Source organism: Triturus cristatus, chromosome 6, assembly GCF_964204655.1.
Source record: "Triturus cristatus chromosome 6, aTriCri1.1, whole genome shotgun sequence".
Taxonomy (NCBI): domain Eukaryota; kingdom Metazoa; phylum Chordata; class Amphibia; order Caudata; family Salamandridae; genus Triturus; species Triturus cristatus.
The window spans coordinates 422,643,911-422,670,650 of NC_140589.1; the positions used below are offsets into that span (position 1 = coordinate 422,643,911).

The 26,740-nt window shown below is 45.7% G+C and overlaps 1 protein-coding gene across 5 annotated transcripts in view; it reads left to right on the forward strand.

Moving 5' to 3' along the window:
- Positions 1 to 740: 740 nt before the first annotated feature.
- The window catches only part of MCPH1 (microcephalin 1), a 1,335,298-nt gene continuing 1,309,298 nt past the window's right edge, over positions 741 to 26,740 (forward strand). The window contains exon 1 of one of the 5 annotated variants that reach the window (XM_085610826.1): positions 741 to 924. In XM_085610826.1, coding sequence (XP_085466952.1) covers positions 885 to 924 — 40 coding nt within the window. In that variant the 5' untranslated portion in view covers positions 741 to 884. The remainder of the gene's footprint in view (positions 925 to 26,740) is intronic. The other 4 variants (XM_085610823.1, XM_085610822.1, XM_085610824.1 and 1 more) reach the window with 4 other exon arrangements.

Below are 26,740 nucleotides of genomic sequence, written 5' to 3' on the forward strand. Positions count from 1 at the left end.
AAGGTATTGGAGCGCTTTACATGAGCACCATAATTACATTACACATTCAGGCACGGGGAGATTAAGTGATTTGCCCAGAATCACAGGATGTGGACGCGACCTCGAGGCTCGAACCCTTTCCAGCACCAAAGTCGGCAGTTTAGCCGACGGACCACATCCACTCCCCATTTCTATTGTACAGCGCCCTGACACCTTCTGGTAAAGTCCGCGCTTTATAAAAATGCAATTAAATAAATAGTTAAAACTGACCCTCCGCTGGTGCGAAGGGAGCACAGTATACCCTCGAACATTCCAAGATTTACGTGGTGTGGGTAAGTCTGCTTGATTGAGCAGCAAATCAGTATCCAGTAACTCTAGACATAAACAAAGGACTATACCACTACGTCCTAGTTACTGGAGTGAAGCCGTACAGATGCCAGCGCCATTTTAAAAAGAAGTGCTTTTCGTCTTAATTGGGTTAACACTGAAAAAAACACTCATATACTACTACTACTCATAATTTCTTTTATTCATTTTACATTTGTTTTATTATTATACGGCTTTTTAGTACAAACAGAAGTAAAGCTAATGGACCTAATATGTTATGACAAAGTATATACAATATTGAACTACTTTAAAAAAGTCTTGCCTGTTTTCTAAATTGATATATCACAACACATTTTAAGTATCCCTGTGTATTGCATTCTATGAAATCAGGCATGAGATGGCTGCACCATTCGCTCTGCTGCAAATGACCTGGGTTTTGTGACGAAAACGCGTCTGCGCGAGCCACGATTGCGCATACTCGGATACAACTTTGAAAGAGTGGCAGCGCGCGGATCCGTGGAAGGAGAAGCTGCTGCTGCCCTGGCATGTTGATCTCAAGGACTTGAGCTGCCCCAGACATGGATTTCACAGGGCGCGACCGGGGGGCAATTCTTCGAGGTGAAGTAGTAGTTTTTCTGTGAATTTAAGAGGTATAGTTGAGAATGCGTTGCAGAGTGAAAAAAGACATGCTGATCTCGGGAGGCTGAAAGGGAGACTCGAAACACCGTTTTAAATCTACTGTACGCATCACAAACACACTCGTTGGTTCAGTTGTTCTGATTGTGTAAACACTTCTTACCACGATGCTTCGCTAGACCACATAATGGAAGAAAGGCTCAGAGGATGGAGAAGAGGTACCTGGAAGGAAAGGGCATACGACAGTCTTTTGAGTCTAATTGCATGAAGAACTCACATTTTCATTATAACTTGGGTGATGAAAACGAATTCAGTGAAACACTGGGATTTTGTGATACTTAAGGACACAGTGAGCTTGTGCCACCAGGCAGATGTGCATTACTGCCCACCATCTAAGAAAAACGCCTACAATGTTAGTGTCTGAAGGAGTTAACTGACAAAAAGAAAAAAATACGTGAATAATTGGTTCAACCGGACAGTTTCTACTATCAGCAGTTATTGTAGAAACGTAAATATGAGCAAGACGCTAATGAATACCATAAATTACACAATTTTTGAATTTGGTCACGCGTCTTTCTACAATAGGCAGTAGCTGGTGCCTAGTCTGAGATTCCGTGAATGACACAAAATGGAATTCAAATAACTGGATTAATGTAAACTTTTTCAGCTGAGAAAACGATTCTCAGTTTTTCACGCCTTGAGAGCCATGATGCAAACATGGCTACTTATTTGAGACAGGGCACTTCTGTAGGCAGTGTTCGCAATAGCAAGAACATGTGTCTGAAGCGGGTTATAGTTACACTAATGTGAGTGAGTATAGTTTAACACATTCACAGATATGCCATATAGGTAGGTGACTTAAGCCCTTATTTTGTTGCTGACATAATATAAGACTGTTGTATACTGCAAAATGCATCCACTCACGTATGTTAGGGCTGTGATGTCACTTCCTTTGATCTCAGTTATTCTAACACCATTGCTTACGCTAGTAACCCCCTCACATTTACTGCTCTGTCCCTGTGCATTGTATTTGCCAAGTCCCTTTTGCATTCTCTGTGGCCTCCTCCCTCTCACTCTGTGATCCGTCCCTCTCACGTTCTCGGTTCAAGCCCTGCCAAGTGGCACATGGGTTAGCATAAGGCATTTTAGTGCTGGTGTCTGCATCACCGCTGCAAATGCTGTCGCGCATTTAACAAAACACTTAATGAGCTTACTGCAGAATTAAAAGCAGCAGCCTCTGAGTAGCACTGCAGGACTCTGAAAGCAGCTTTTGTGAGCTGCAGTTGAGGAAATTCACATCATCACTTAGCGCCACAGATCCCGGGTCTGAGGCATTGTAAGAAATTTGAGTATTAGTTGAGGCGTCTCAAAGGCCCTCCTTCCATTGAAGAAGTTCATGCCGTACCCGTAGTCCAATGTAACTATAAAATAATCTGTCTGGAATGCACTCCTCTGTTGTAAGCTCTTACAATGGAGGAATGCCTTCAAGACGGATTATTTTGTAATTGCATTGGCCTATGGGTATAGCATGAACTATGAATATAACTGTGCCTTGGTCAAGTCTACCCTTATTACTACCTCCAGGTGGATCAAGGATTGAATTAGTTAGAGAACCACATACTGCATATAAACTGACGGGAGGGACAAGGGATAGATGATTCTTTTGATTACTTGTCCTAATTTGTGTTCTTCAATGTGTATCTAAAACGCTTTGCGTAATTGTTTTGCAATTGTGGTTTTAGTAAATATGTATGTGTACATTAGTTGATATATATGTCTATAATTGTTCCAAACTTCCTCCCACTATGTTTTGGTAAAAAAATGTTTCAGTAATCAGAACTAAGATAAGTGGTGGAAGCACCATCAAAGTAGCAAACATAATAGTGATTTAGTCACCCAGCCCAATCAAATTAGTTTGTGTTGTTGTGAAGTAACCCTGGTGTCTAATCTATCCTTGCTAGTTGACCTTTTTGTTTAGTATATACGTGTGTAGCTCAGGTTTGCTGGGGGGTAGTCCATGGGCAAACCCCCATTTTTAGGTCTTACTGAGTCAGCGCGCATGTGCTGCTCGGAGAGACATTTAGTAGATGAGTTTTCAAAGTGCTGCTGGCTGGCCTAGCGCTTGCGTTCACACGAGCGTGCACGCGCGCAGCCGTTCGCCAGCAGTCTTTCACGGGTCATTAGAACCGTGATGACTTACACTTTCGCAAAAGTAAAGAAATAGAAAACAACATCTATTTCTTTACTTTTGCTATAATCGCGGCACCCGCGCTTTACTTTTAATGTTCAAAGTAAAGCGCCGGTGCCGCGATGCTTGTTCTCGCACGCGCGGCCAATGCTTGTTATTCTCCTTACCTGTGCACCAGAGCATTCAAGTTTCCTAGGTCCAAGCATGAATAACTCTATCACACCATGCATTTTCTTTGCATTCTGATACTTTTAGTCCGGTTTTTACAATAGCATAATCAGGATGAAAAGCTGCTGAATGCAAAGTGAAAAAAACTTGCACTAGGTGAGCTCGTCATGCAAAGATCTGGTAAACCCGAGACTTTGAAATCACAGTGTTGTGTGGACTTACATTTTTTAAAAATTTTATGTTTACATAGCGCTCTAACGTTGACTCTCAAATAAATCAAATTGAAAATGCATGGTGCAAACTTTACTTAGTAAAACAGCGCGCAAAGACAGAGCCACACATAGGAGCTTTGTCATTGTTTAGTTTACTATTTATTACTTCTCATACTCACTGGTGAGAGGTGGGGGCGCGGTCAGTTCTGTAGCCATTGCTTCCCATTGAGCCTTCCCTATTGAACTATGAGATTTCTGTTTTTCAAGAAAGGCTGCATGTGTGCAATGGTACTCTGGCCCTAAAGTTGAAAAAAACACAAAGGGGCCTTCATATTTCTAAATGATTGGAAATCTATATTTCAGCAGGGATAGTTGCCCTCTCTGGCTCCTATTACCCGACAGTCTCAGCGCGCTACACAAGGCCAGCATCTTCAAACGAATGGTGGGCGTCCAAACAGCTGTGCGTTTTTTAATTAACCTTGATAAACTCGCTAAAGGCAATTGTCGACCCCCAGCAGAAGGTCGGGTGCAGCTGCGACTACATCTCTCCCCTTGAGCTCGGACGTGTGAGGCTTCCTTTGATCTCCCACTAATCAGCGCTAATAAACTGGCCGTCCACGCCTCTTCCTGTAGGAGGAGTGTTGATGGAGCAGGGTCCGTAAATTATATGCTACTTCTTCAGGACTCGCCAGATTGAATGACACGCCCTCACTCAGAGATCAGGTTAGTGCCCCCATCCCTTACAGCAGGGGTACTCACAAACTTTCTCTCGGGGGCCAAATTTACAGTATGGTTTGTGGCCGAGGGCCGCACCGGTGGGGGCGGGGTCAGTGGTGGAGGGGGGCGGGGCTAGAGCAACAAAAAAAAACTGACCATGAGGTTGAACACTCTCCATGTCTCCCTCTCTCTCTCCCTGTCTCCCTCTCTCTCCCTGTCTCCCTGTCTCCCTCTCTCTCCCTGTCTCCCTGTCTCCCTCTCTCTCCCTGTCTCCCTCTCTCTCCCTGTCTCCCTCTCTCTCCCTGTCTCCCTCTCTCTCCCTGTCTCCCTCTCTCTCCCTCTCTCTCTCCCTGTCTCCCTCTCTCTCTCTCCCTGTCTCTCTCTCTCCCTGTCTCCCTCTCTCTCTCTCCCTGTCTCCCTCTCTCTCTCTCCCTGTCTCCCTCTCTCTCTCTCCCTGTCTCCCTCTCTCTCTCTCCCTGTCTCCCTCTCTCTCTCTCCCTGTCTCCCTCTCTCTCTCTCTCTCCCTGTCTCCCTCTCTCTCTCTCTCTCCCTGTCTCCCTCTCTCTCTCTCTCTCCCTGTCTCCCTCTCTCTCTCTCCCTGTCTCCCTCTCTCTCTCTCCCTGTCTCCCTCTCTCTCTCTCCCTGTCTCCCTCTCTCTCTCTCCCTGTCTCCCTCTCTCTCTCTCCCTGTCTCCCTCTCTCTCTCTCCCTGTCTCCCTCTCTCTCTCCCTGTCTCCCTCTCTCTCTCCCTGTCTCCCTCTCTCTCTCCCTGTCTCCCTCTCTCTCTCCCTGTCTCCCTCTCTCTCTCCCTGTCTCCCTCTCTCTCTCCCTGTCTCCCGCTGTGTACCTCTGTCTCCCTCCCCCTTTCCCTCTGTCTCCCTCCCTCTCGCTGTCTCCCTCCCTCTCGCTGTCTCCCTCCCTCTCTCTCCCTCTGTTCCCTCTCTCTGTCTCCCCCCCTCTGTCTCGCTCCCTGTCTCCCTCCCTCCCTCTCCCTCCGTCTTCTACATCTCTCTGCCGCTCTCTGTCTGAGAACTCCTTGTCCTTGTGACGAAAATTAAACATGCACCCATTCTAAAACCCGCCAAGTTCTACAGGCCATGCTGACCTGTCAGTGGTAACTGGTTGAAGATTAGATTCTGTGTGCTGATTTTTGGCGTCATCGGTGATCTTTGGCAGTTGCCAGCCCAAAAATACAAGCTCCCTGAATATGGGCCAAACGTACTTTAAAAATATTTTACTGTCATTTATTTTTGTAAAATGGAAAACAAGCACAGTCCAGCAGCATCAGTGGACAATTAAACTATGCTTCATTTCTCATGTTTATTCACATCTTTGCTTGGAGCAGTATGTGGCAAGAAGGAATATCTATTTACAATCATTTAGCCACCTGTGTGGCAGCAATAGAGATCAGGGGAAAGAAGGTGAGACAGCAGGCCCAGGAGAGGAAACAAACTGGTTGGTGGGTATAGGACCTGGCAGAAGACCGGTGGATCCTGGGCAGGTGCTAGAGAAAGATGGCTGCTCGGTCAAGTTATCAAGGCACCAGTGACTGGTGGGGGCATGGCGGCCGGTAGACTCGAGTGACTAGGTTTCCTGGAGGAGGTGGGGTAGAAATCTGTGTTTTGTCTTAGTGAGTTTGTTTAGAGCAGACTGTAAGGAAATTGACCAGATGCAACCGTTTTGTAAGCGCAAACAGTGCCTTTTTAATTAAGACCAACATTTTCAACACTATAAGGTTCGTACAGTTCCACCCAATTCATCTTTCATGAGAATGCTGCCTGGCAGAGGAGGTTCCCTCGGCCATCTTGTCTCCCCCCCCCTCCCAATTCCATGTCTGCCATATGATCCCCTCGTGGTGACGTCAGCCTGTTCCACGTTGGCAAGAGTTGGTGTCAGCGCTCTTGGTTCTTTTTCATTTCACAGCTTTCCACCTGGTAGTCGCCAGCATAGCTGTAAACCAGTGCTAATAAAGACAATGCGGCCCTTCACAGACACAAAACACCCCAATTGCCGGTGCACCAGAAATGGAGGGATGCATGCTGGGTGGAGACTAAAAAACGAGGCTCCCGTGTTTGCTTCTCTCTGTTTGTTTGGCGCAGTGTGGTCCATGGCGCCGGAGAAACTACAATGCCTACCCCGATGTTTGTTTGCGTCACGATTTCTGCATTCCATCGGATTTAGGACGATCCCTGCCTTCCACACTACAGTGTGAGCATTCCCACATGGCGGCTGGAGTTAGAGGTCCTTTCAGCAGGTAAACACAAGACTGGGTGGGAGATCGTTAGCAGTGTGCGCCCACTTGTTAAACCGCTCTCCATTCTTTATCCTCTCATTCATTTACCGTATTCACACAGCAGGGTCGGGCCGACCTATAGGACAGTCAGGCACTGGTCTGACACGTCAGTGTATGGACTGTGTTTTTGGCTGCTTGTAACTTTGCTACCTTGCTGTGTTTACACTGGTATGGTCGGTATTTTAATGTTCTACAAAAATTAGAAGCATCACGTAAACCAGGTTTTTATCCCCGTTAGCTCTAAACTGCTGCATTCTGCACCACTATCCTCTATGCAGGTGCGCAACACCCATTGGACTCACAGGGCTTCAGCCCCCCCCCCCCCCCCCCCCCGTCGTGTGTGGCAGCCCGGGATGAGACAGCTTCCCGGGCAGACGCAAAGCCGTGCCCGAGCACTTCACAGGTCTTTAAAAGACCATTTGCATGTTAATGAGGCCTCGCTGTTGTTTCACCCCTTCTAAGAGCCCCTGCAGCTCCACTCTGCCTATGGCTTAAAAGATTCAGCCCCCCCCCCCCCCCCCCAAATCACCTCTGCTTGCGAGGCACTGGTTTTGCGCATGCTTCTTTCATCCCTTACCCAGTGAATGCGGCCCCCGAGGAACAACAGGCGGAATTGCAGTTGATTCCCAACTGTCTGTTGTTTTACACGAGGGCCGCATGGAAAAGGCTGGCGGGCCGCAACTGGCCCGCGGGCCGTACTTTGAGTACCGCTGCCTTACAGGGTTCACCAGCTCTCTTCGTCCAGACTCACACGTTCCTGTTGTAATTATGAATTTCTGCCCTCCGATTCAATCGGTCATCTGTGCACACAGGCTTGAGGTTAACCCTATGCTTTGCCGCTTTCTGCTACCCACTGCCATTCCAGCCCCGACCGCGCAAAGGAGGCTTCCTGTCCTGGCCCTGCGCTCTTCATCAAACACCTGTTGCAGGTGAGTGGCAGCGCCGCTCTTGGGCTGGTCCACTCTTAGCAGCGCTAACGCCCTAATACTGCCTATCTTTTTTCTGGTCAATTATGTAGTACAAAGGCTCTTTCAAGACCAATCATTTCTCTTCACACCAGCTCCTATAATTATCGATTATTGGTAAGGCCGCACTCGCATGCCTGTAAATGAAGCCATATTATGCCGTACATTGTTCACCTTAACCGCATTCATAGAGTTCTCTACTAGCAGACCACGCCTCACTTTCTGCAGCATTGGAATTGGCACACCACAAAGTGGAGGATTTCTCGTGGCTGGAACCCCATGAGTAGTGGTTACCGAGGCTGACCCTAGTGAATCGTTACCTCCAACCCTAGTGACCAGCAGTGCTGTCTCAGGCCATTGTTTCAAATGCACCAACAGGAATCTCTTGTTGTTAGTGTTTATGCAGACAATAATTCATTTAATTGTAGTAGTTTCTTTGCATCTGAATATTGTTGGTTGTGGATAACACCAGCCCGTCTCCTCTCTTTCCCTTCTCGGGTACTTTGGATTGCTTTCAGGATCCCTAACACGTCCATCACAACATTGTATATTGGTTCAGTTTAATTCGGAACCATGGTAAGCTTCATTTGTGTCTTTTCCTTTAGGCAGTAGTCATCCCCCTTGTGTTACTCTTGTCCTGCTGATGACCTCGAGTTATGAAGGTCGAAACGCACTCATACCAGCTAAAATGAATTCTTGAATTATGACCTGATCCTGCATATTTTCTTTATATTCAAGCAATTCATGCATAATATCTTCAAAAATTGTTTCCAATACACTGTTTGTACTTTTACTTGCTTCACTCGCACCATTTAAATATATTTTTCATGAGCACAATCTGTTCACCTTGCACTTAGGACACATTCTTAAAAACATGGTTGATGCTGCAATTATAACCTGTAATGCATACGTGTGTGTCTTGTTGGCAATTTAATTGCAGCTAATCAACAAAACTGGAACTTTGTGTTTTTGTTTTTTGTGTAATTAATCTGTGTTATTTTGTGCCCCTCTAATGACTCCTGTTGAGACATTGTTGCATGATAGTATATAGACCCAGGTCTCAACTGGAGCTACAGGTTTCTCCTGTGGTTTGCAATCCTAGTGGGCCCTCGGCACTCACTGTGCCACCCACTAAAGACTTTAAAAAATGTCTCAAGAATGCCATTGCAGCCTGTGTTTGCAGTGTTGCCAGGCCTAAAGAATCCTTTTTAATACATATAGGTCACCCCCAGGGTAAGCCCTAAACCACATATAGGGCAGGGTGCATTGTATTTAAAATGTGGACATGTACTTTTATATGTCCTGGTAGTGAAAAACGTTTAATTTCATTTTTCACTACTGCAAGGCCTACCTCCCCCATAAGATACAATGGGATAATATTACATGTAATGAGTGAAAACTTTCAATCAGGAACAGGTAGGAGTGGCGAGTTTGATGTCTAAAGAATTGTAATTCAAAATCCTCTGTTTTGGTAAAATCGAATTTTAAATCACAATTCTGAAAATGGCTCTTTTAGAAAGTTGCCATTTTCTTGTTCCAACCATTTGGTGCCTGCATCCTGGGTCACATGACGAGGTGTAGCTCTTTGGTTCATGTTGGTCTTTGTGTATTGCTCCCAGACAGTGACAACAAGTATTGGCATAGCCAATAGGTCTCGCCTTTGGGACCTTTTAAGTGCTTAACCATGCAACAGTTAATGTTGTTGCACCAAGGATATTGTGCTGCATAACTAAATACTTATAAGGTCCCAAAAGCGAGACCTATTGGCTATTCCAATGCTTGTTAGGTTTGCCTACACAGTGCTTGCAAAATCTCTTATGATGAAGAAAACCATTCTTAAAAGGGGGTTAGAGCCTTTCCATTACTTCCCATTGGTTGGCTCCCATGTTACTCCGGTTTCCTTTATTCCTGTTGCTCACCGCCTTCTCCTGCCTCCAGATTCCTGCTCTGTGCGAGACATATTGTTTGGGGTCAAGGGCAAAAGGTTTTCATGGGTATTTTATCCTTGGGACAAGCAGGCCCAACCCCCTACATCACAAACCCTTTAGCTGCTAGTTTACAGTACTGCATTATGGATCAGGGAAAGGCATTGCTTGCAGTTAAGGTAATATTTGTGTCCATGTGTTAATGCTGTTCAAACTTGTATTCATGGTTCAGTAATGCAAAGCCTTTATTATTAGGTTGATCGCTCTGATAAAATGTTCTAAGCTCAGACTGCGCTACTGACAGTGGTTCAAATATAAAAATGTGTAAACACATTTTCAATGTTTAGCAATATGAGGCTATGTATAATGCTCCCATATGCTCTCTGATTAGATGCAAATATTTGCAGAAGCTGGAAAGCAAGATTGATGATTCTTTGCTTTCAAAATAAAATATTCACACAAATGCAAAAAAAGCTCGCTAAAGTTATGTAAAATTTTAGGTACCATTTCTCTGCAGAATCATTTAGTAAAATGTGTTGATGTATGCTAGTATTTATAATGGTAAATCGGTGTAACCAATTTTAAAAAGGTTATGAGAAACATAAAAATAAACAAGCATTGGTAAAGCTAGTAGGTCTGAAATTGTTAATCAGCCTTTTAGTTTTGTCAATGCGTGATTTGTTTTAGCATGGTTTTTGTAAAACCTTATAGGTGTGGGAGCTTTCGGACCCTCACCATTATACCAAACATTGGCAAAAGCAAACATTTTTTGGTCTTAAAAGGCACACATTGCCACAGTAGTTCCTGGCATTGAGCAAAACAATTGTGTGTCAATATGCTACTTGTGAAAGAACCGAATACTGTTACTCACAGTGAAGGTAGCCGATAGAGTGAGAGACAGAATTTTAATAAACACAAACGGTCATGGTTTATGCCAGACCTGATTAGGGTCCCAATTATTAAATAAAGTCTCAAAAGTGCACCCATGTCCATGCATTAAGTGCAGATATACAGCTTTCGTAAATTCACTAGACTTTACAGAAGTAGGCCAAGAAATAGTACTCCTAGAAAATATTTGCGAACTGCAGTTTAGCATGAGCAGATCTGCCGGTCTAGATTTGCTCATGCGAAAATATATAAGTGTTTGCAAGTTCACTTTTCCTCCAACCACTTATTTCGCAACCCTGGAAGAAGTTTTATGTCTGCAGTTGTCAGGAGTACATTTCTAACCTTTTTCACTATGGGAAAAGATTAGAGTTGGTGAAAACCCTTAACGTTCAAGTTAGTAGGCTTGCACAGACTCCAAAGGGCATTCCAATCCTGGAACTGTTGCTTACCATTACCTTCAGCCCCATTATGTTGATCGGCGGAAACTTGGCCACATAAGGGAATTGCTAGTATTCAAACCCTACTATGGAAGGAGCTCTGCATAATCAACGAGGCCATTTCAGAGCTCTTACATAATGAGATTGCTGCCATAATTTGTCGCCGTATTACATGGCACAAAAGGGACAAGTGTATTTTGTTACAGGACAAGTAGATTTATGAAGCAACCTGCCCCATGGACAAGTAGATATTTTATTAAATTCCACACCCCTGCAAGTATTGTATCCGGCGACCAGTGTCCTTCCTTCCACTGGCGGTGCACTTATAACATACTTAGTTTTATTTATTTTTACTTTCTAGCATCTGCATTCTGTTTGTTGCTTGCCCGTTCCTGCCAACACCTTGCTCCTGTCACTGCATGCCCCTTCCCGACATGCCCCTTTGCCACCCATCGCTATTTTCCTACCTCCATCACAGCTTGTTTTATGTAGCGTGAAGTCGACTGGAAGGACTTGGAGCGCTTTACACAAACGCCAGTTACTTTACACAAGGACACATACATTTTTACAGGCACTGGAAGATTGTCATTCGCCCAGAATCACAGGATGTCAACCCGGCACTAAGACTCAAACCTGGTTCCCTAGCTCCAAAGTCAGCAGCTCTGGCCGTAATGCCACAGCCTGTCCATGCTCAGTGTTCCAGCTAACTACACTTTGCCATGCAATGGGCATTTGTTTCAAGAATATAAACTGCATATTAAGTACATATTAAGTATAGGGAAAATAACAATTTTAACTTGTTTGTATGTGTGTCTTTTTAATGTTTAATGTTTTATTTTTTTACTTTCCAGCACCCACATTCTGTCCATTGCTTGCCCATTCCTTCCACCACCTCAATTCTGTTGCTGCATGCCCCTGTCTTGTTAGATGCTTACCTGTCCCTCCCACCACCTCACTCCTGTCACTGCATGCCCCCTCCTCACACCGCATAGCTTGTTTTATATAGTGCAAAGTTGACCTAAAGAACTTGGAGCGCTTTGCATGAACGCCAGGTACATTACACAGGAACACAGTAATTTTTACAGGCACAGGGAGATTGTCATTTGCGCAGAATCACAGGATGTTCCGCAGCTTCAAAGTCAACAGCTCTGGCCATAATGCCACAGCGTCTGCATGCTCAGTGTTCCAGCTAGCTACGCTTTGACACACTGGTAACTCCAATGGGCATTTGTTCAAGAATATAAACTTCATATTAAGTATAGGGAAAATAACATTTTAAGTTGTTTGTATGCTCATAGCTTAAAGTAAAAAAAAAAGTGATATGACTCGTGTCTAGCTACGTCATATAGTTTTCTTTTACTTTGTTATGTAGCACAGCAGGTTGCACCTCTGTGCAGCATTAAAAAGAAAATTGACAAAGCCAATAGATCTCACATAGGAGAAACCTATTGGTTATTTTCCCAGATCAAAATGGAAGTTCAAAACTGTATACCCATTGGAATATCGCAGGAATTGCAGCTAAAATCCAAAACAAAGAATGGTTAGACCTCATTAGAAAATACCATGTTATCTGTCTCCAGGAAACGTGGGAAGTCAATAGTAGTGCTTGGAGGGCTATTAAATGTTTTTTGTCCCGGCCTGCAAAACAACTATGGGCCGTGCTAAGGGAGGTTTAATAACGTATGTGGCATTGACGTTGCAAGGGACCTGGCAGGACCTGTGGTGGGACTCGGGTTGTCTCCAGGGTATTAGATACTCCAAGAAGGGTTTAAAGCTCATTTTTATTAATTTTTATAACGCGGGACAATCCATGTTAAACCTGGCCGAGCTCGAGGAGAGATTGGCCTGCTTACATGATACAGGGGATTCAAGCACCCAGCTGGTCTTAATGAGGGTTTTTAATTGTCACCAGTGCCCTTATTTGAAATGGGAAAGAGGAACTTGGGATGCATGCCCCTCCACCAAGGGTTGGCACCTAGAGCACTCTAGAGAGGGCATGGAATTAAGTAAAATCCTAGGTAAGTTTGCCTTAACCCACACGATGGATCTGATCGATTGCGGGTCGTCCAACATAATAAACCCCTCCTTTAAGGGAAGGGGAAGTGATTCAATTATTGACTACATCTTTGTAACAAATGTATTAAAATGTAGGGTTAGCCAATTTAAGATAGTAGTCAGTGCCTTTAGTGACCATAACCCCCTGGTATTGTCATTGAGGGATAATAATTTAATCGCCAAGGTGGATAAAAGGACCACTGTGGGCCAATATAAGGCAACGGATCAGGGCAGGAGAATCAGATGGAGCAACATTGACGGGGTTGCATTCCATAGAGCGCTCCTTGCCAACACTGATAATCAGATATGGAGGTGCCTAGATTCTACTGTAGAGGGGAGCGACTTGATTAAAGCTTTCGAGGGCACTGCCCAGCATATAGATAGTCTTTTGAGGAGTAAAACAAAGACGCAGGCTGACTTTTGCACCAGATGGTTTGATAAGGATTGCTCAAGGGCCCATAGGGACCTGAAGCTGGCACTTAAAACAGTCCCAAAGGATAGAGGCAAGATTGTCGCTTGCAGGACTCGTTATAAAACGGCCACCAAACGGTGAAAAATTTCCCTACAAATCCAGGCTTGGGAGTCACTGAGAGAGGCTGCCGAGCGTCGGGACATGAATAGCTTCTGGAGGGTAATAAATGACCCTTGTTTTCAGCCATCAATCAAACCGCAAGTAGCGTCCCATATCTTGCCAGAAGCATGGGTGGCGCACTTCACAAGCTTATATAACCGTGGTGAACTAGAGGAGCAACCAATTTTAGATATAGGATTCCCAGTATGTACTCGGACGTATTTCACGGTATCCGAGGTTAAATCTGGAATAGATGGCCTGGTAGTGAGAAAGGCGCCAGGACGAGACGGGATTCCCCCTGATCTATTTAAAAGCCAGGCAGATCTTTGGGCTCCCATACTCGCCAGGGTATTCAATACAGCCACTGAAGTAGGTATGCCTAGATCTTGGTCCACGGCCGCCATTGTACCCGTGTTTAAAAAGGGAAATAGGAATGACCCGCAATGCTATCGTCCAATATCCCTTATAGATGTCACGGCGAAAGTTTTGGGGAGAGTCATCCTAAACCGCTTAATGGTCTGAGGAAAACGATATTCTCACAGACGTACAGTACGGGTTCCGCAACGGTCGTTCAACGACAGACCAGTGTCTCAATCTCTATCACTTGGTGGCAAAGTACACTCAGGCCAGGGAGGACACTGTGTACCTGGCTTTTATGGATCTCTCAGCAGCATTCGACTGTGTCAACAGAAGAAAGCTGTGGGAAATCTTGGGAGCCATGGGCGTGGATCTGGGACTGATCTATGTCTTACGAATGCTTCATCAAAACACAACGGCACAGGTCAGGTTTAGTGATGAGGGGGACCTCACGGAAGATTTCCTGTGCAGGGGTGGGGTGAGGCAAGGTTTTATCCTCGCGCCTTTCCTGTTCACGCTTTATATAAATGGTTTAGACAAGGCGCTCAGAGTTTTGGGGGCAGACTGCCCTCGTATTGGGAGGAGAAGAATACCTGTCCTCCTATATGCGGATGATGCCGTCCTCCTGGCGCGCACGGGAAGGGGCCTACAGGCTCTTATCAGTGGATTTGTTAGCTTTATGGCGGACCTAGATCTAGTCCCCAACCTTTCCAAGTCATATGTCATGGAAGCAGGTAAAACGCCTTCCAAGAAATGTACCTTCACAATAGGGGCCCATAAACTGGAAAAAAGTAAAAGTTTTTAACTAGTTGGGGATCCTATTTGACAAGGATCTTAATTTTAAACCACTAGTTAGGCACAAATGCAGCCAACATCCCAATTCGGTGGGATATTTTATGAATTATGCCACTAGACTTGGCCGTTGGTCACCTAACGAAATAATGCAACTATATAGCTCGGTATGCTGTGCCAAGACTCTGTATGGGAGCGAGGTATGGGGTTTTACAGATCTAGCATTAATCCAACTGGAGGAAAACAAGTTCCTAAGAAGGCTTTTGCAAGTGCCCCAATGCATCCCTTCTTTTATTGTTCATGAGGAGCTGGGTATTACGTATCTTAGTGAGAGGGCATGCCTCAAACCCATTATCTGCTGGATAAAAATGTGGACAAATCCAAAGGCAAGTCTAAGCAGACATATTTTGGAGGATTGTATGAGGGGGGATAAAGGGCTCCGAATACCCTGGCTCACATATGTAAGGGACGCCTTGAGCAGATTGGGCTACGCAAACTTTTTTAATGAACCACTTACACTATCTATTGGAGACAAGGGCGTTTATAAAGGCAGAATTTTTGCGGTATATAGCTAGGGACAGAGAGGACAGAGAAGGGCGAAAAATCACAGTAAGATCCTACCTGCTTACAAAATCGTGCCCGGGCATGGAATTTTATCTCTCTAACATGTACAACAGACAGGACAGATTTTTGATGACCAGATTTAGGTTAAACTTTCTGCATCATATTTTATCAGTTCCAGCCGGGTTTGTAAATGATATAAATACAAAAGGGTGTTGCGGCTGCGATCTAAGATCTCCGCAAGATAACTTTCACTTCGTTCTAATTTGCCCTTTCTATGCTCATCCTAGGTCCCTGTTTTTAAAAAAACATTTTTTGCCCTTTCTATGCTCATCCTAGGTCCCTGTTTTTAAAAACCATTTTAAGACGGTCCAAAATCAGACAGGCTAAAGTGGCTCTTTTATTTCTCAAACTCTCCTCCGATCCTTTTACCTTATTCAGCACTGTACATTTTTTAAGACTGGCGGTAAAATTAAGGAACACCAGAGGAGAGGTTTAGCCCCTTGGACTCATTGATGCATGGAAGGGTCTAAGGATATCATCTAGGCTTGTCTTGTAATTTCTTTTTAAAGTCACGTGTATGATGAAGGGCTTCCCCTCTCACACCATAGGGGAAATTTTACACTGCTGAATTAGCTTGTGCCTGCACATAATTGTCCTGTTTTTAAATTGTTGATATTTTTTGGGGTTTTATCATTTTTTGTGTATATGTGTACATTTGACTAATTTATAATGGAATTTGGACTGTTTATAACATGCTTCTTTTATGGATATCTTTAAATACCCGAATAAAGATCATTGATTGATTGATTGGTATAACCAGGCTGTAGGAGCAGGCCTGGTGATATGTTTTTCTAGTGCTAATTTATTAGGGGTACAATGAGTGCTACAGCCCACTAGTAACATTTAATTAACAGGCCCTGGGTACATGTAGTACCATATACTAGGGACTTTTAACCCCTTCGCTGCTAGGTGTTCCTACCCCCCTGTGCCAAGCCTTTTTTTGGCTATTTGGGGTAGTTCACACATAGGCCCCTGTAACTTTTTGTCCACATAAGGTACCCATGTCAAATTTGCCTACTTTTTTCCAACACCATGAGGATTCTAAGGGTGCCCAGGGTTTGTGGATTCCCGTGGAGCGGATCCGGAAATTAGCCAAAATACAGCTACATTTAATAAAAAAAAAAAAAGGGGGGGGGGGGGAGTGCTGCAGAAGAAAGTGTCTTTTTTTCCCCTGCATATGGTGCTGAAATCACCATCTTCTCATCTTTCACGGACAGGTAGATTTATGTCAGAAAACCACAATTTTCTACACAGTTTTGACATTTTACTGGGACATAGCCTATTTTTGCTATTTTATGTGCTTTCAACTTCCTTCCAGTTAGTGGTAGAAATGGGTGTGAAAGCAATAATGGATCCCAGAAAGCTGTACATTTCTGAAAAGTAGACAAAATTCAGAGTTCAGCAAGGGGTCATTTGTGTAGATCCTTCAAGGTTTTTTTTTTTTTAGAAACTAACATTTGAAAATAAAAATATTTGAAAATGAGTTGTAAAAAACAGCCACCTGTGCCAATGTTTTCACCTGTAACTTCTTCTAAGTATGACAGATTTTTTGAAGCAATATACCGTTACATCATCTGGACCCTTTTGGTTGCGGGGATATGTAGGACTTGTGGGTCCACCAAGACCCAAGGAACCACAGAGCCAATACCTTGGCTGCGTCTTGCAAGGGTTTTTCATTGTGTACCGGGTATATACCAATTAATTTGGTAAAATATGAGTGAAAAATAGGTACCATGGAAACCTATATATTTCTGAAATGGGAACAAAATATAGAGTTTAGAAACAGTAGTAATTTGCACATCTCCAAAATTGTGCTTACCCATACAAGCATGTGATTTAGAGGTCATTTTTCAAAATGTCTTTTTTACAAATTGGCTTACATTTGGAACGCAGAAATGCGAAGAAAGTCAATTGGTAATAACACTTGTTTTACTATTCTGTGTTCCCCTAAGTCTCCCGATTAAAAATACTACCTCACTTGTGTGGGAAGGCCTAGTGCCTGCGACAGGAAATGGCCCAACATGGACTACTCCAATTTTTCCAGTGAAAACTGACCCTTTTTTGCAATGTGCCTAGATGTAGATTTCGACCTTAGCTCAGCCGGCACCTAGGAAAACCTAGCAAACCTATACATTTTTAAAAACTAGACATCCAAGATGGGGTGACTTGTGTGACTCTCACCAGGTTCTGTTACCCAGTATCCTTTGCAAACCTCAAACTTTGTGTTAAAAAAAAAAAAAGAAAAAAAACATTTTCCTCACATTTCTTTGATGGAAAGTTCTGGAATCTGGTGAGCCACAAACTTCCACCCACCCAGCATTCCCCGAAGTCTCCCAATAAAAATGGCACCTCATTTGCGTGGGTAGGCCATGGACCCTTGACAGGAAACGGACCAAAACGCAACGTGGACACATCACATTTTTCCAGTAAAAACTACACTTTTTTATGTAATGTGCCTAGTTGTGGATTTTGAACTGTAGCTACGCTGGCACCTACCACCCAGCGTCCCCCCACATATCCCGATAAAAATGGTACCTCACTTGTGTGGGTGGGCCAAGTGCCCACGGCAGGGAAGGGCACACATTATGCACACTTTAAGCTACAACTACGTGCACCAGGTCTACCCTCAAGTAAGCCAACTTTCCTAACAGTAGGTTCCTGCCTGGATCAAGGGGTGACATGAGGCAGTTGAACAAAGAGTGTGCTGGCGTGCTGGAATGTGGATGAAGAATTGAGAAAGAGGGTAAGGGTAAGCCACAGTCCCTCTCTGCCAGTGGTGGACTGACAAATAACTCAATCTAGCAAATGCAGGATGGCTGTGCAGCACCAAAGAGTTTGGTGCCAGTACTCTACTGGCTGATGGTCCCTTGCTAGTGCGGGAACTGATCTACTTTGTGTTCGCATTCTCCTTTTTTAGCTTCTCAATAGAAAAAACGAATCCACTTCTAAAGCTGTCATGAGCATTAAACCGCCTCCACACAGACACCTCTGCACAGCTCCTTCAGAAAGGTGTGCAATTTTGCAGGGGACATCTTGCCCTTCCAATCCCCAATGTGTTACACTCTGCTCTGGCTAGTTCCTGGTGCTGTTTTATACCGAAGTAGTCTGAGATAACTGTGCTTATAGAAAGTCTCAAAGCTTACTGACAGACTGGCACCCTTGATCCGCAACATGGGCAAAGTAATTTATGCATCAGGCAGTGCCTAGCATGAAAGGTTTGTATAACACATGCCTAACTTGGGCCTGTCTAGAGCAGAGACAGTGGCCCGCAAAAAAGTCCAGAGATTTCCAAAAAGGCCGCAAGAAGCCACTCATTTTCTATTCTAAGGGGGGACATTCTACAAATGTATAAGAAATACAAATGAATGTTGGAGAAGGGTTCCAAAAAAGTTTAGAACTATGTGGCAAAGATGCCCAGCGTAGGTCTATGAGGGCAGGTCAGAATCCATGCCAGACTTTCAGGTTTACCACCGATTTTGCAAAAGTGTTCCAATGAGATTAAATGAATGTTTGTTTATTTTGTGTGATCATCCTGAAAATCTAGTATTGGTTTGAGCCTCCAGAGCTAAAGATGGACCTCTTTAGTTTCTTTGGCTATTTAAGGCTGTCTGTTCTTTTACTAGTGATTTTTTTTAATTTTTTTAAACCGACTTTATTAGGTCACAGAACAAAATGCAGTCAATCCCCGTCCCCGATATTCCGCCCTCCAACCAAGTCAGGACGCATTGCAGTAATCACCCCAGCATATGAACTACAACTGTACAGCATTCACCCCAATAGTATCTGTGCTACAAGGTAGCGCATCCACATGAGTAATCCACAGTGAGTGTGCAATACAGCCAAAATACCCCCCACCCCATCCCCCAGCAACCCCCCCAACGAACCCCCCCAACCTACCTACCCACCCACCCACCCAAGCATGTCGCCAGTACCTATCAGAATTACATGTACATCAAAGCCTCAGCCACCACACGTCGGGCCCGCCTCCCAGCAATCCCAACAGAGAGTACCTCAAGAGCAGAGGGGGGAAGCCTGTTACAGGGCGCTCAAGGAACCGGGGTCCCATCATCCCCCACCGGACCTCCCCCATCCCCCACAACCGAGCGTTTGAACAAGTCCAGGAGTGCCAACCATGCCCGGGCCCATTCGTGCGATCTTTCATTTTCACTGCGTCGAGCCAGACACAATCTATAAGTCCCCTCACTTCCCGCCCATTTCTCCATTTCCCTAGCCCACCGTAATAAATTAGGGCCTTGCCGCGCCTTCCAATGAGAAGTAATCTCCCGTGTTCTTTTACTAGTGATGTTCTAAAATTCATCAATTAATCAGCATAATTTAAGTTTCTGAGCTTTCTTGCTTTAAATTTTGAAAACAAAATTTCAACTCTCATAACATATTTCCTTTAATTTCGAAGATAGTTATCGAACAATACTCTCTTTACAGGAAGTGTAACCTGGCTCAAGCAGACGTATCCTTAGTCCCCTCTGTGTCACCTTCTGTGCTGTTGTGAAGAGATGGATGATGAATGATGAAGCCTCTGAGTGCTGCACAGCACTGACATCTTTGCAACATACATGGATCATAGTTAGGGCTCCCGGTTTTATGGTATTTATTTTTTTGCCATTTCCGTCTGTATTTATCCATATTTATTTTTGGGGCATTTTTTCTGTATCTTTCCACATTTATTTTTGCCACAAGCAAAAGATGACGCTACAGCTAGTATTTTTCCACATTTATTTAAATTGACAATGCACACATGCGCTCGGTTGTTATTGGTCAACACTATACATTCATCTGAACACTTTGCCATTTGTAGAATGTCCCAAATATGCTTAAAAGTGCTATGACAAGCCATTTGTCTCAGAGCCTTGCAGTTTCTGTCATCCGTGGGGTGCCACATCATCTTCCCCACTGAACATCATACTACCCCACTGAGAGAAATTCACACTGCCTTCAGCTACAGCCCAATTGTGCCCCGCTATGAACACCTGGAAGAAATTAAATTCAAATTATGCACTAGAATACAGTAATATGCTGCCTGAAACAAAAGTAACAACATACTGGAAAAAAGCAAACCCTCATAGGGAATACAATTTAACGCTTTTACACGAATTATTCAGAAATCAATGAGTGTTTTGCTTGAAAAGCAAACAACATGAAAAGAAAAGTAGCGCTTCACTGGCAAACTCTGTAAGGTGGCGCTAATGTGTTGAGTGTAAATAAAACCAGTCTGGCCACTTTGTGGGCACTCTGTCTTGCTTTATTTAGTTATGTATTTATTGTTTTTTTTTTTTCGGGGTGGGGGGGCTAATAAAAATTTCTTTGGGGGGGGTGTAATTCTTCAGTAAACTGTCATGTTTTTCCCCTGTCAGCTCGGGACACTTTTCTCTTGGTTCCGCTCGGCATACCAGGCTCGTTATTGCACACAGGAGAGTTTTGGGAGGGCGTGTATTTTAAAGTTCTTGCAAGTTTGCAGTCCTTATGGAAATTCGATCTCTCACTGAAACTGAATTGTTAATCCTGTTCCCGATCTCTTTGCTTCGACTTCTTGCCACCAGTGTCTGGCGGAGATGGTGCATGTGTTCCTGCTTTGTAAGGATGCTCTGCTAAGACATACATAAGGACTGTCTCAGCCTCTGTTTTTCTCATTAGATTGTGTGTGGTGTGCCCCCAGGGCGCCTCAGGCCCTCGTTATAAGGTTGGCAGGCTTTTGTTCTCAAGTAATTGGTCTTTCAAAGACCTGTGAAGTACTAGGGTACGGCTCTGTATTTGCCCAGGAAGCTGTCTCAGCCCGCGCTGACACATCTTAACCCTCTAAGGAGGGGGAGACACCAGATGGTTGGGGGTGTGATTTTTACTGCCGTCAATGAAGACCTCACTCGAGGGGGGAAGCGGGGCTGGGGCATCAACAAAAGCCTTGTTACTGTAGGCTGGTCTGCTGGAGCACGGCAGCTCCGCAAAATGTGCTAGTATTTTCCCGTTTTTATGTATAAATACAGATAAAGGAAAACTTGTTTTCGTCTGTATTTATATGTAAAAATCTGTTTAAACGGAAAACCGGGAGCCCTAATCATAGTGTAGGACTAAAAAGAGTAGTTGAAACTGTAGATACAACATATTGTGCGACACACGGCAGACTGAATTGGCATGGAGAGCCTCATCTGTTAAGAATGCACGGCCAATGTGGACATGCCTGATAATTCTAAGAACAACTGTTATCACCATAAGCTGATGATTACTATTGGGGAAACAGTCAGAACACCGCGGTCTGAACCAGACGTGTTCCAACTATGCAAGCTCTACCACTCGTACCTTAACCACGCATATGTGTGGTTAAGGCAGTGCGCGGTCTAGCTGCTGGAAAAAGCAGCGGTGAGGTAAGTGGTGCTATTTTTTTTAAGGGTGGGGGTTGGGGTAGGGTTCAGGTCGGTGGAAGGGGTTGGGGTAGTTTAAGGGACAGTGCGAGGGGTAGTGTAAGTTAGGGTGCAAATTTTTCGGCCTTGGGGCAGTGGGAGGGAAATGGGTAGTTGGGTTAGTTTTTAGGACGGGGGCGGGTTTAGGGCAGTGGAATGGGTTGGGTTATTTTAAGGGACGGCTCAGGGGAGGGGTAGTGTAGGGTTTTAGACCTTAGGGCAGTGGGAGGGAAATGGGTAGTTTTAGGGCTGGGGAGGTCGGTCTAGATTTTAGGGCAGTGGAAGGGGTTGGGGTATTTGAAGGGACGGCACAGGGGAGGGGTACTGTAGGGTTTTAGACCTTAGGGCAGTGGGAGGGGAATGGGTAGTTTTAGGGCTGGGGAGGTCGGGCTAGGTTTTAGGGCAGTGGAAGGGGTTGGGGTATTTGAAGGGAAGGCACAGGGGAGGGGTACTGTAGGGTTTTAGACCTTAGGGCAGTGGGAGGGGAATGGGTAGTTTTAGGGCTGGGGAGGTCGGGCTAGGTTTTAGGGCAGTGGAAGGGGTTGGGGTATTTGAAGGGACGGCACAGGGGAGGGGTACTGTAGGGTTTTAGACCTTAGGGCAGTGGGAGGGGAATGGGTAGTTTTAGGGCTGGGGAGGTCGGGCTAGGTTTTAGGGCAGTGGAAGGGGTTGGGGTAGTTTAAGGGAAAGTCCAGGGTGGTGGGGGATATTCTAAGTTGGGGTGCAGGGTTTTAGGCCTTAGGGCAGTGGGAGGGGAATGGGTAGTTGGGTTCGTTTTTAGGTTGGCGAGGTCGGGGTAGGTATTCGGGCAGTGGAAGGGGTTGGGGTAGTTTAATGGGCAGGGGTGTCTGGGTAGTGTAGGGATTTAGGCCTTAGGGCAGTGAGAGGGGAAGTGTAGTTGGGGTCATCTTTAGTGTTGGGGGTGTCTGGGTAGGTTTTATGGCAGTAGAAGGGGTGGGGTAGTTAAAGGGACAGTACAGGGGCAGGGGTGGGGGAGTGGTTGGTGGGAGGCGGGGTAGCTGCAACCTTAGCCACACACACCCCTTTACCATTCATGCCTATACTAAAAAATTCCAGGGTAAAGGCATGCGTGGTAAAAGAAGGCATATTTAAGACGCATTCGTGGTTGGGCTGTGTAGTTAGTTTGTGCTTCTATCATACAACCCTACTATTGTCCTAACAGCACCATCTTTATATCAGTATTGCTAGGTAGGAATACAGGATTTGAGACAAATGCAGTTCCAACTGACAGTATGTATGGACTTGTACACATGCCCTCTTATAAAGCCACAGCTAGTAGAGGTAGCCAATGATAGGAGCATGTGCATTGTCAAGTAGGTGGCCACATCGCTTCCCAAAGGTTTGAGCTTTGGCTTGTTTGATGACTGAGCTTCAAATAACAGTTGCAGGACCATGGTAGAGTAGCATAAATCGGTTTTAAAGTGATGGGTCAAAAAGCTCTTGCAATGTAGTCCAACTCTGTTGTCCCGACTGAGCATACAACTGAAGTAAAGACTTTAGACTGTCTCCTGCAAGTTTATGGCCCTCCACTCCATGTGTTTGCGCTATAAGCTCACTAAAGGAGACAAAGTGTGTTTCCAAAGGAAATGTTTTTTAGGTAGAGTCTAACAGCAGCGCACGTGCTGTAGTAGAGTATGCAGTGGAATCACGGCCCACTCTCCGCCCATACTTTTTTATTGGCTTGTCATTGCCCTTTCTAAATGCTGCCTTCCGATTCATTATGAGGCTTGTTAGTCCCTCCTTGGTACTGCCCTGTCTCCATTTATTACTGCCCATAAGGACTGGATCTTTTATTTGGCACCTTGGCATGTTCCATGGTCTGCGTTATCTAGTGGGTGAGCTCTATTTTCTTTAATGATCTTCCCCTATTTCATCCACGATGTGCCAGCACGCCGCCCGCTTTTATATTATTATGACTAATGTATTTATTTAATTTGCAGCGCGGCCCGCTTTCACTTTAGCAGTGCGCCATGCGTGTTATAAGTTTCATAATGGCAGATGCTTCACCCAGCACTCGCGGGACGCTGCCCTTTGTGTACTGGTTTTTTAGGTCTCGGCTAGCGAAGGCTGCGCTTGCGAGATTTAATGTTTTCAGTAGTGGGGCTTGAGCCCGCCCCTCTTCTCCATTGGCTGGCCTCTTAAATGCTGGTCAGCCATTGGAGAAGAGCTTTGTCTGTCAATTCAAGCCCCGTCTTTTTCGGATTCGGGGGTGTGTTTTTTCGCTTCTTTCTCTTTTTTAAGCCCCGTCCCTTTTACACTGGTGGGCGTGTTTTTTTCAGGGACGTTCTCGTGTTTATTCGTGTCTCTTACTGGGTCGGGGAAGGACTCTTCCCCGACCCACAGCTGACTGATATTTCTGTGATAGTGTCGGTGTGGCTCGGGAAGTGTTAGTGTGTCTACTTCTCCCAAGCGTAACCAAGCACTGACGCGTAACTCAGCTTTGGGGCACGTTTCATTGTGTTCTTGTTATTTTGGCGCTACAGGCAGCGTACGGGGGCGAGCACCTCGCGTATCAGCCTGACACACCGAAGGCGATCCTCTGGGAAACACCACCGCAAAGCGTTAAATCCCCAGAACCAACTGATGACAGCGGAAGTGAAATGCGGGCAGACCCTGGATGAGCGTCTTGCGCATCAGCCCGAGTGTTTGTTTGTCTTCTCGTGCTGGAGGGCGGCGCGAGGGTATCCCGGGCGGAGGGGCGGGACGTGGAGCCTCAGCAGGCACTGGCAGAGGGGCCGGCAGGGAGTGGTGAGGTAGGTGCTGTCCGGGCGTGCTGCGGAGACCTGGGGAGCTCCCCTGCAGTAACCAAGCTGCCAGGGACTGCCAGCTGCCCTAGGACCTTCGAGAGACCCCATATTTCCTGGGATTGAACAGCCGACGGATTGCCTGGTCTATTGTGAGACCAGCGAGAAGTCCCTTATTGCTAACGGTTGGAGGTGCCGAGAGACAGACTGCCTGCTTCCCTGCTGTGGTAGAATCCGGGACTGCCTGCCTACTGCTGCCCGTGGAGCCCGGGGCTGCACTTTGGGGAGGCTGCATAGCCGCTTCAGTGGAGCTGGGTTGCGCTGTACTCCGGCAGCATGTCTGTGCTGTGCTGCATGGGACAGGTAAGGCGAGACCGTGCTGCTGTGTTTGTAAACAACACGCGTGGATAGCTTGGAGTGGCTGAGCAGACTGTTAGCATTGCCAAATGCTAGAGCCCGGTGTGCAATATAAATCTCGTTTGAAATGTCTGTATGGGGGTTGGCAAGCAGCGTGCATAAACCTAGATGGGTAGCCCTGACTCGACTGAAAAGATGGTAGCCTCGTCTTCTATGTGGGGGACTAAGCTGTAGGATTAGTGAAGTTTCTGCAAGGAAGGGGTGATCTTTGCACCAACGGTGGTCTGTAGCGTCACGTCACAGCTGAGGTCCTCCTTTCACTTTCGCGTTTGTTGTAGGATGAAGAGGGGAGGGGTAGAACCTGCTCTGTCCGGTTCTATTTCCATACTCTCAGATCTGAAGAAGATGGAATGCGGGTTGTGGTGGTGGTGGTGGTGGTGGTGGTGGGGTGGGGGTTGTGCAAGGCCAGCGGGTATTTTCGATGTTTTCAGGATGTGAGCCCACTGCTGAATCAGGAGATAGTGAGTAGGAACAAGGCAAAAACAGGAGGGGGCTGCTAGAGAGAAGATGACTCGAGGCTTGCGACGGGGGCGCTCAAGGGGAGCGGGTTGAAGGCCCAAAAGAGGATACGGTGCATCAGTGCTTAATTTGAGCCGGTGGTTGCTGCTAGGACCCACCGGCACACCTTTTTGGGGACCAGCACTTCTTTTTCATCTTCAGACTGATCCAGATCAGGAGAGAGAGAAACACGAAAGGAAGGAAGAAAGAAGGAGGAAGAGAAAGACGGAATAACAGTCACAGAAGAAGCAAGCAGGGAGGAAGAAGAACCTGCAGGAGTGAAGGAAAGGGGCGGAGGCCCGGGGTGGAATCAAAACTGCACAGCCTTGGTATTGGGCACCCTGGCCTTTGACCACGCCAGGCGTTGGTTTCTGAGCAAACCTTTGGGCCCCGGCACTTGTTCTTTTACAAACCAAGCACCGTGCACATCAGATCCGTTCCCTAAGGGGGCCTTTCAGCCACTCCTGTTTTTGTTCAACAACACTAAACTAAAGCAGGAGAAGGATACGGGGTTTGGGGTGGTAGGGTAGGGTGGAATGTTCGTTAGGGTAGCATGACGTGTTGCCAGACCTGGCTTCGACAGTGGTGTCTAATATATGTGTTCTTTTGTTCGTGCCTCATATTGTCAATGGGTGTGTTGCCAGCGCTGTCAGTGTGAGCTGCAGTAGGTGCTCTACGTTGTAGTGGTAGCGTTGTGTGCCTGCTGCCCTGCTGTGTGTATCTTGGGGCCATAGATTTAGTTGTTGTTCTTTTGGACGTCGTTGCCGGTGCTGTGTGTGTTTATACTTGCAGCTGGCTCGCTCCTCGCTTGTTTTCAAAGTATTGAGTTTCCTGCTTGAGGGTGCGCGTGTTTTCGACGCAGGAGGACAGGCACGTCACGGGGAGTGTAAAGGCGGAGTGCTGCGAGAGCCCGCAGAGACGGGACATTCTGTGGTGACAGAGAACGGCATGCGGGTCTCGTGACTCTGCTGGACCGATGACGTGTCTTCTATGTTATGGGCTAAGCTGTAGTAATAGTGGAGTTTCTGCAAGGAAGGAGTGATCTTTGCACCGCGCTTGTTGTAGGATGAAGAGGGGGGGTGGTAGAACCTGCTCTGTCCGGTTCTATTTCCATACTCTGAGATCTGAAGAAGGTGGTAGCAGTGTGGTGTATGTACAAAGGCATTCCTTGGATTGTTTGTTTGCAGACTGGAGAGGAGGCTGCGCAAAACAATGGCCAGATTCTTATCCAGTTACATTTCATGTTGCCAGGAAGTAAGCTGGTTTAGTTCGAAAAGTTACAAAGAGAATACCTAGCTGGATTATGGCGCTGGGCTGGTTTTCGGTTGATTTCTGTAGAAAGGCCCTTTGTGAGCCTCTCACTGAGGTGAAAACCTACTGCTCCCAGAACAGTGTCTTTACTTGTTTTTAATACTCAATTTGACACTATTGCGTGATCTGAGCGTTTATAGTAATGTGTTCTCGAAAAATATCGTGTAAAATTATGCTTCAGGCAATTTTGTCCCTCAAATTCT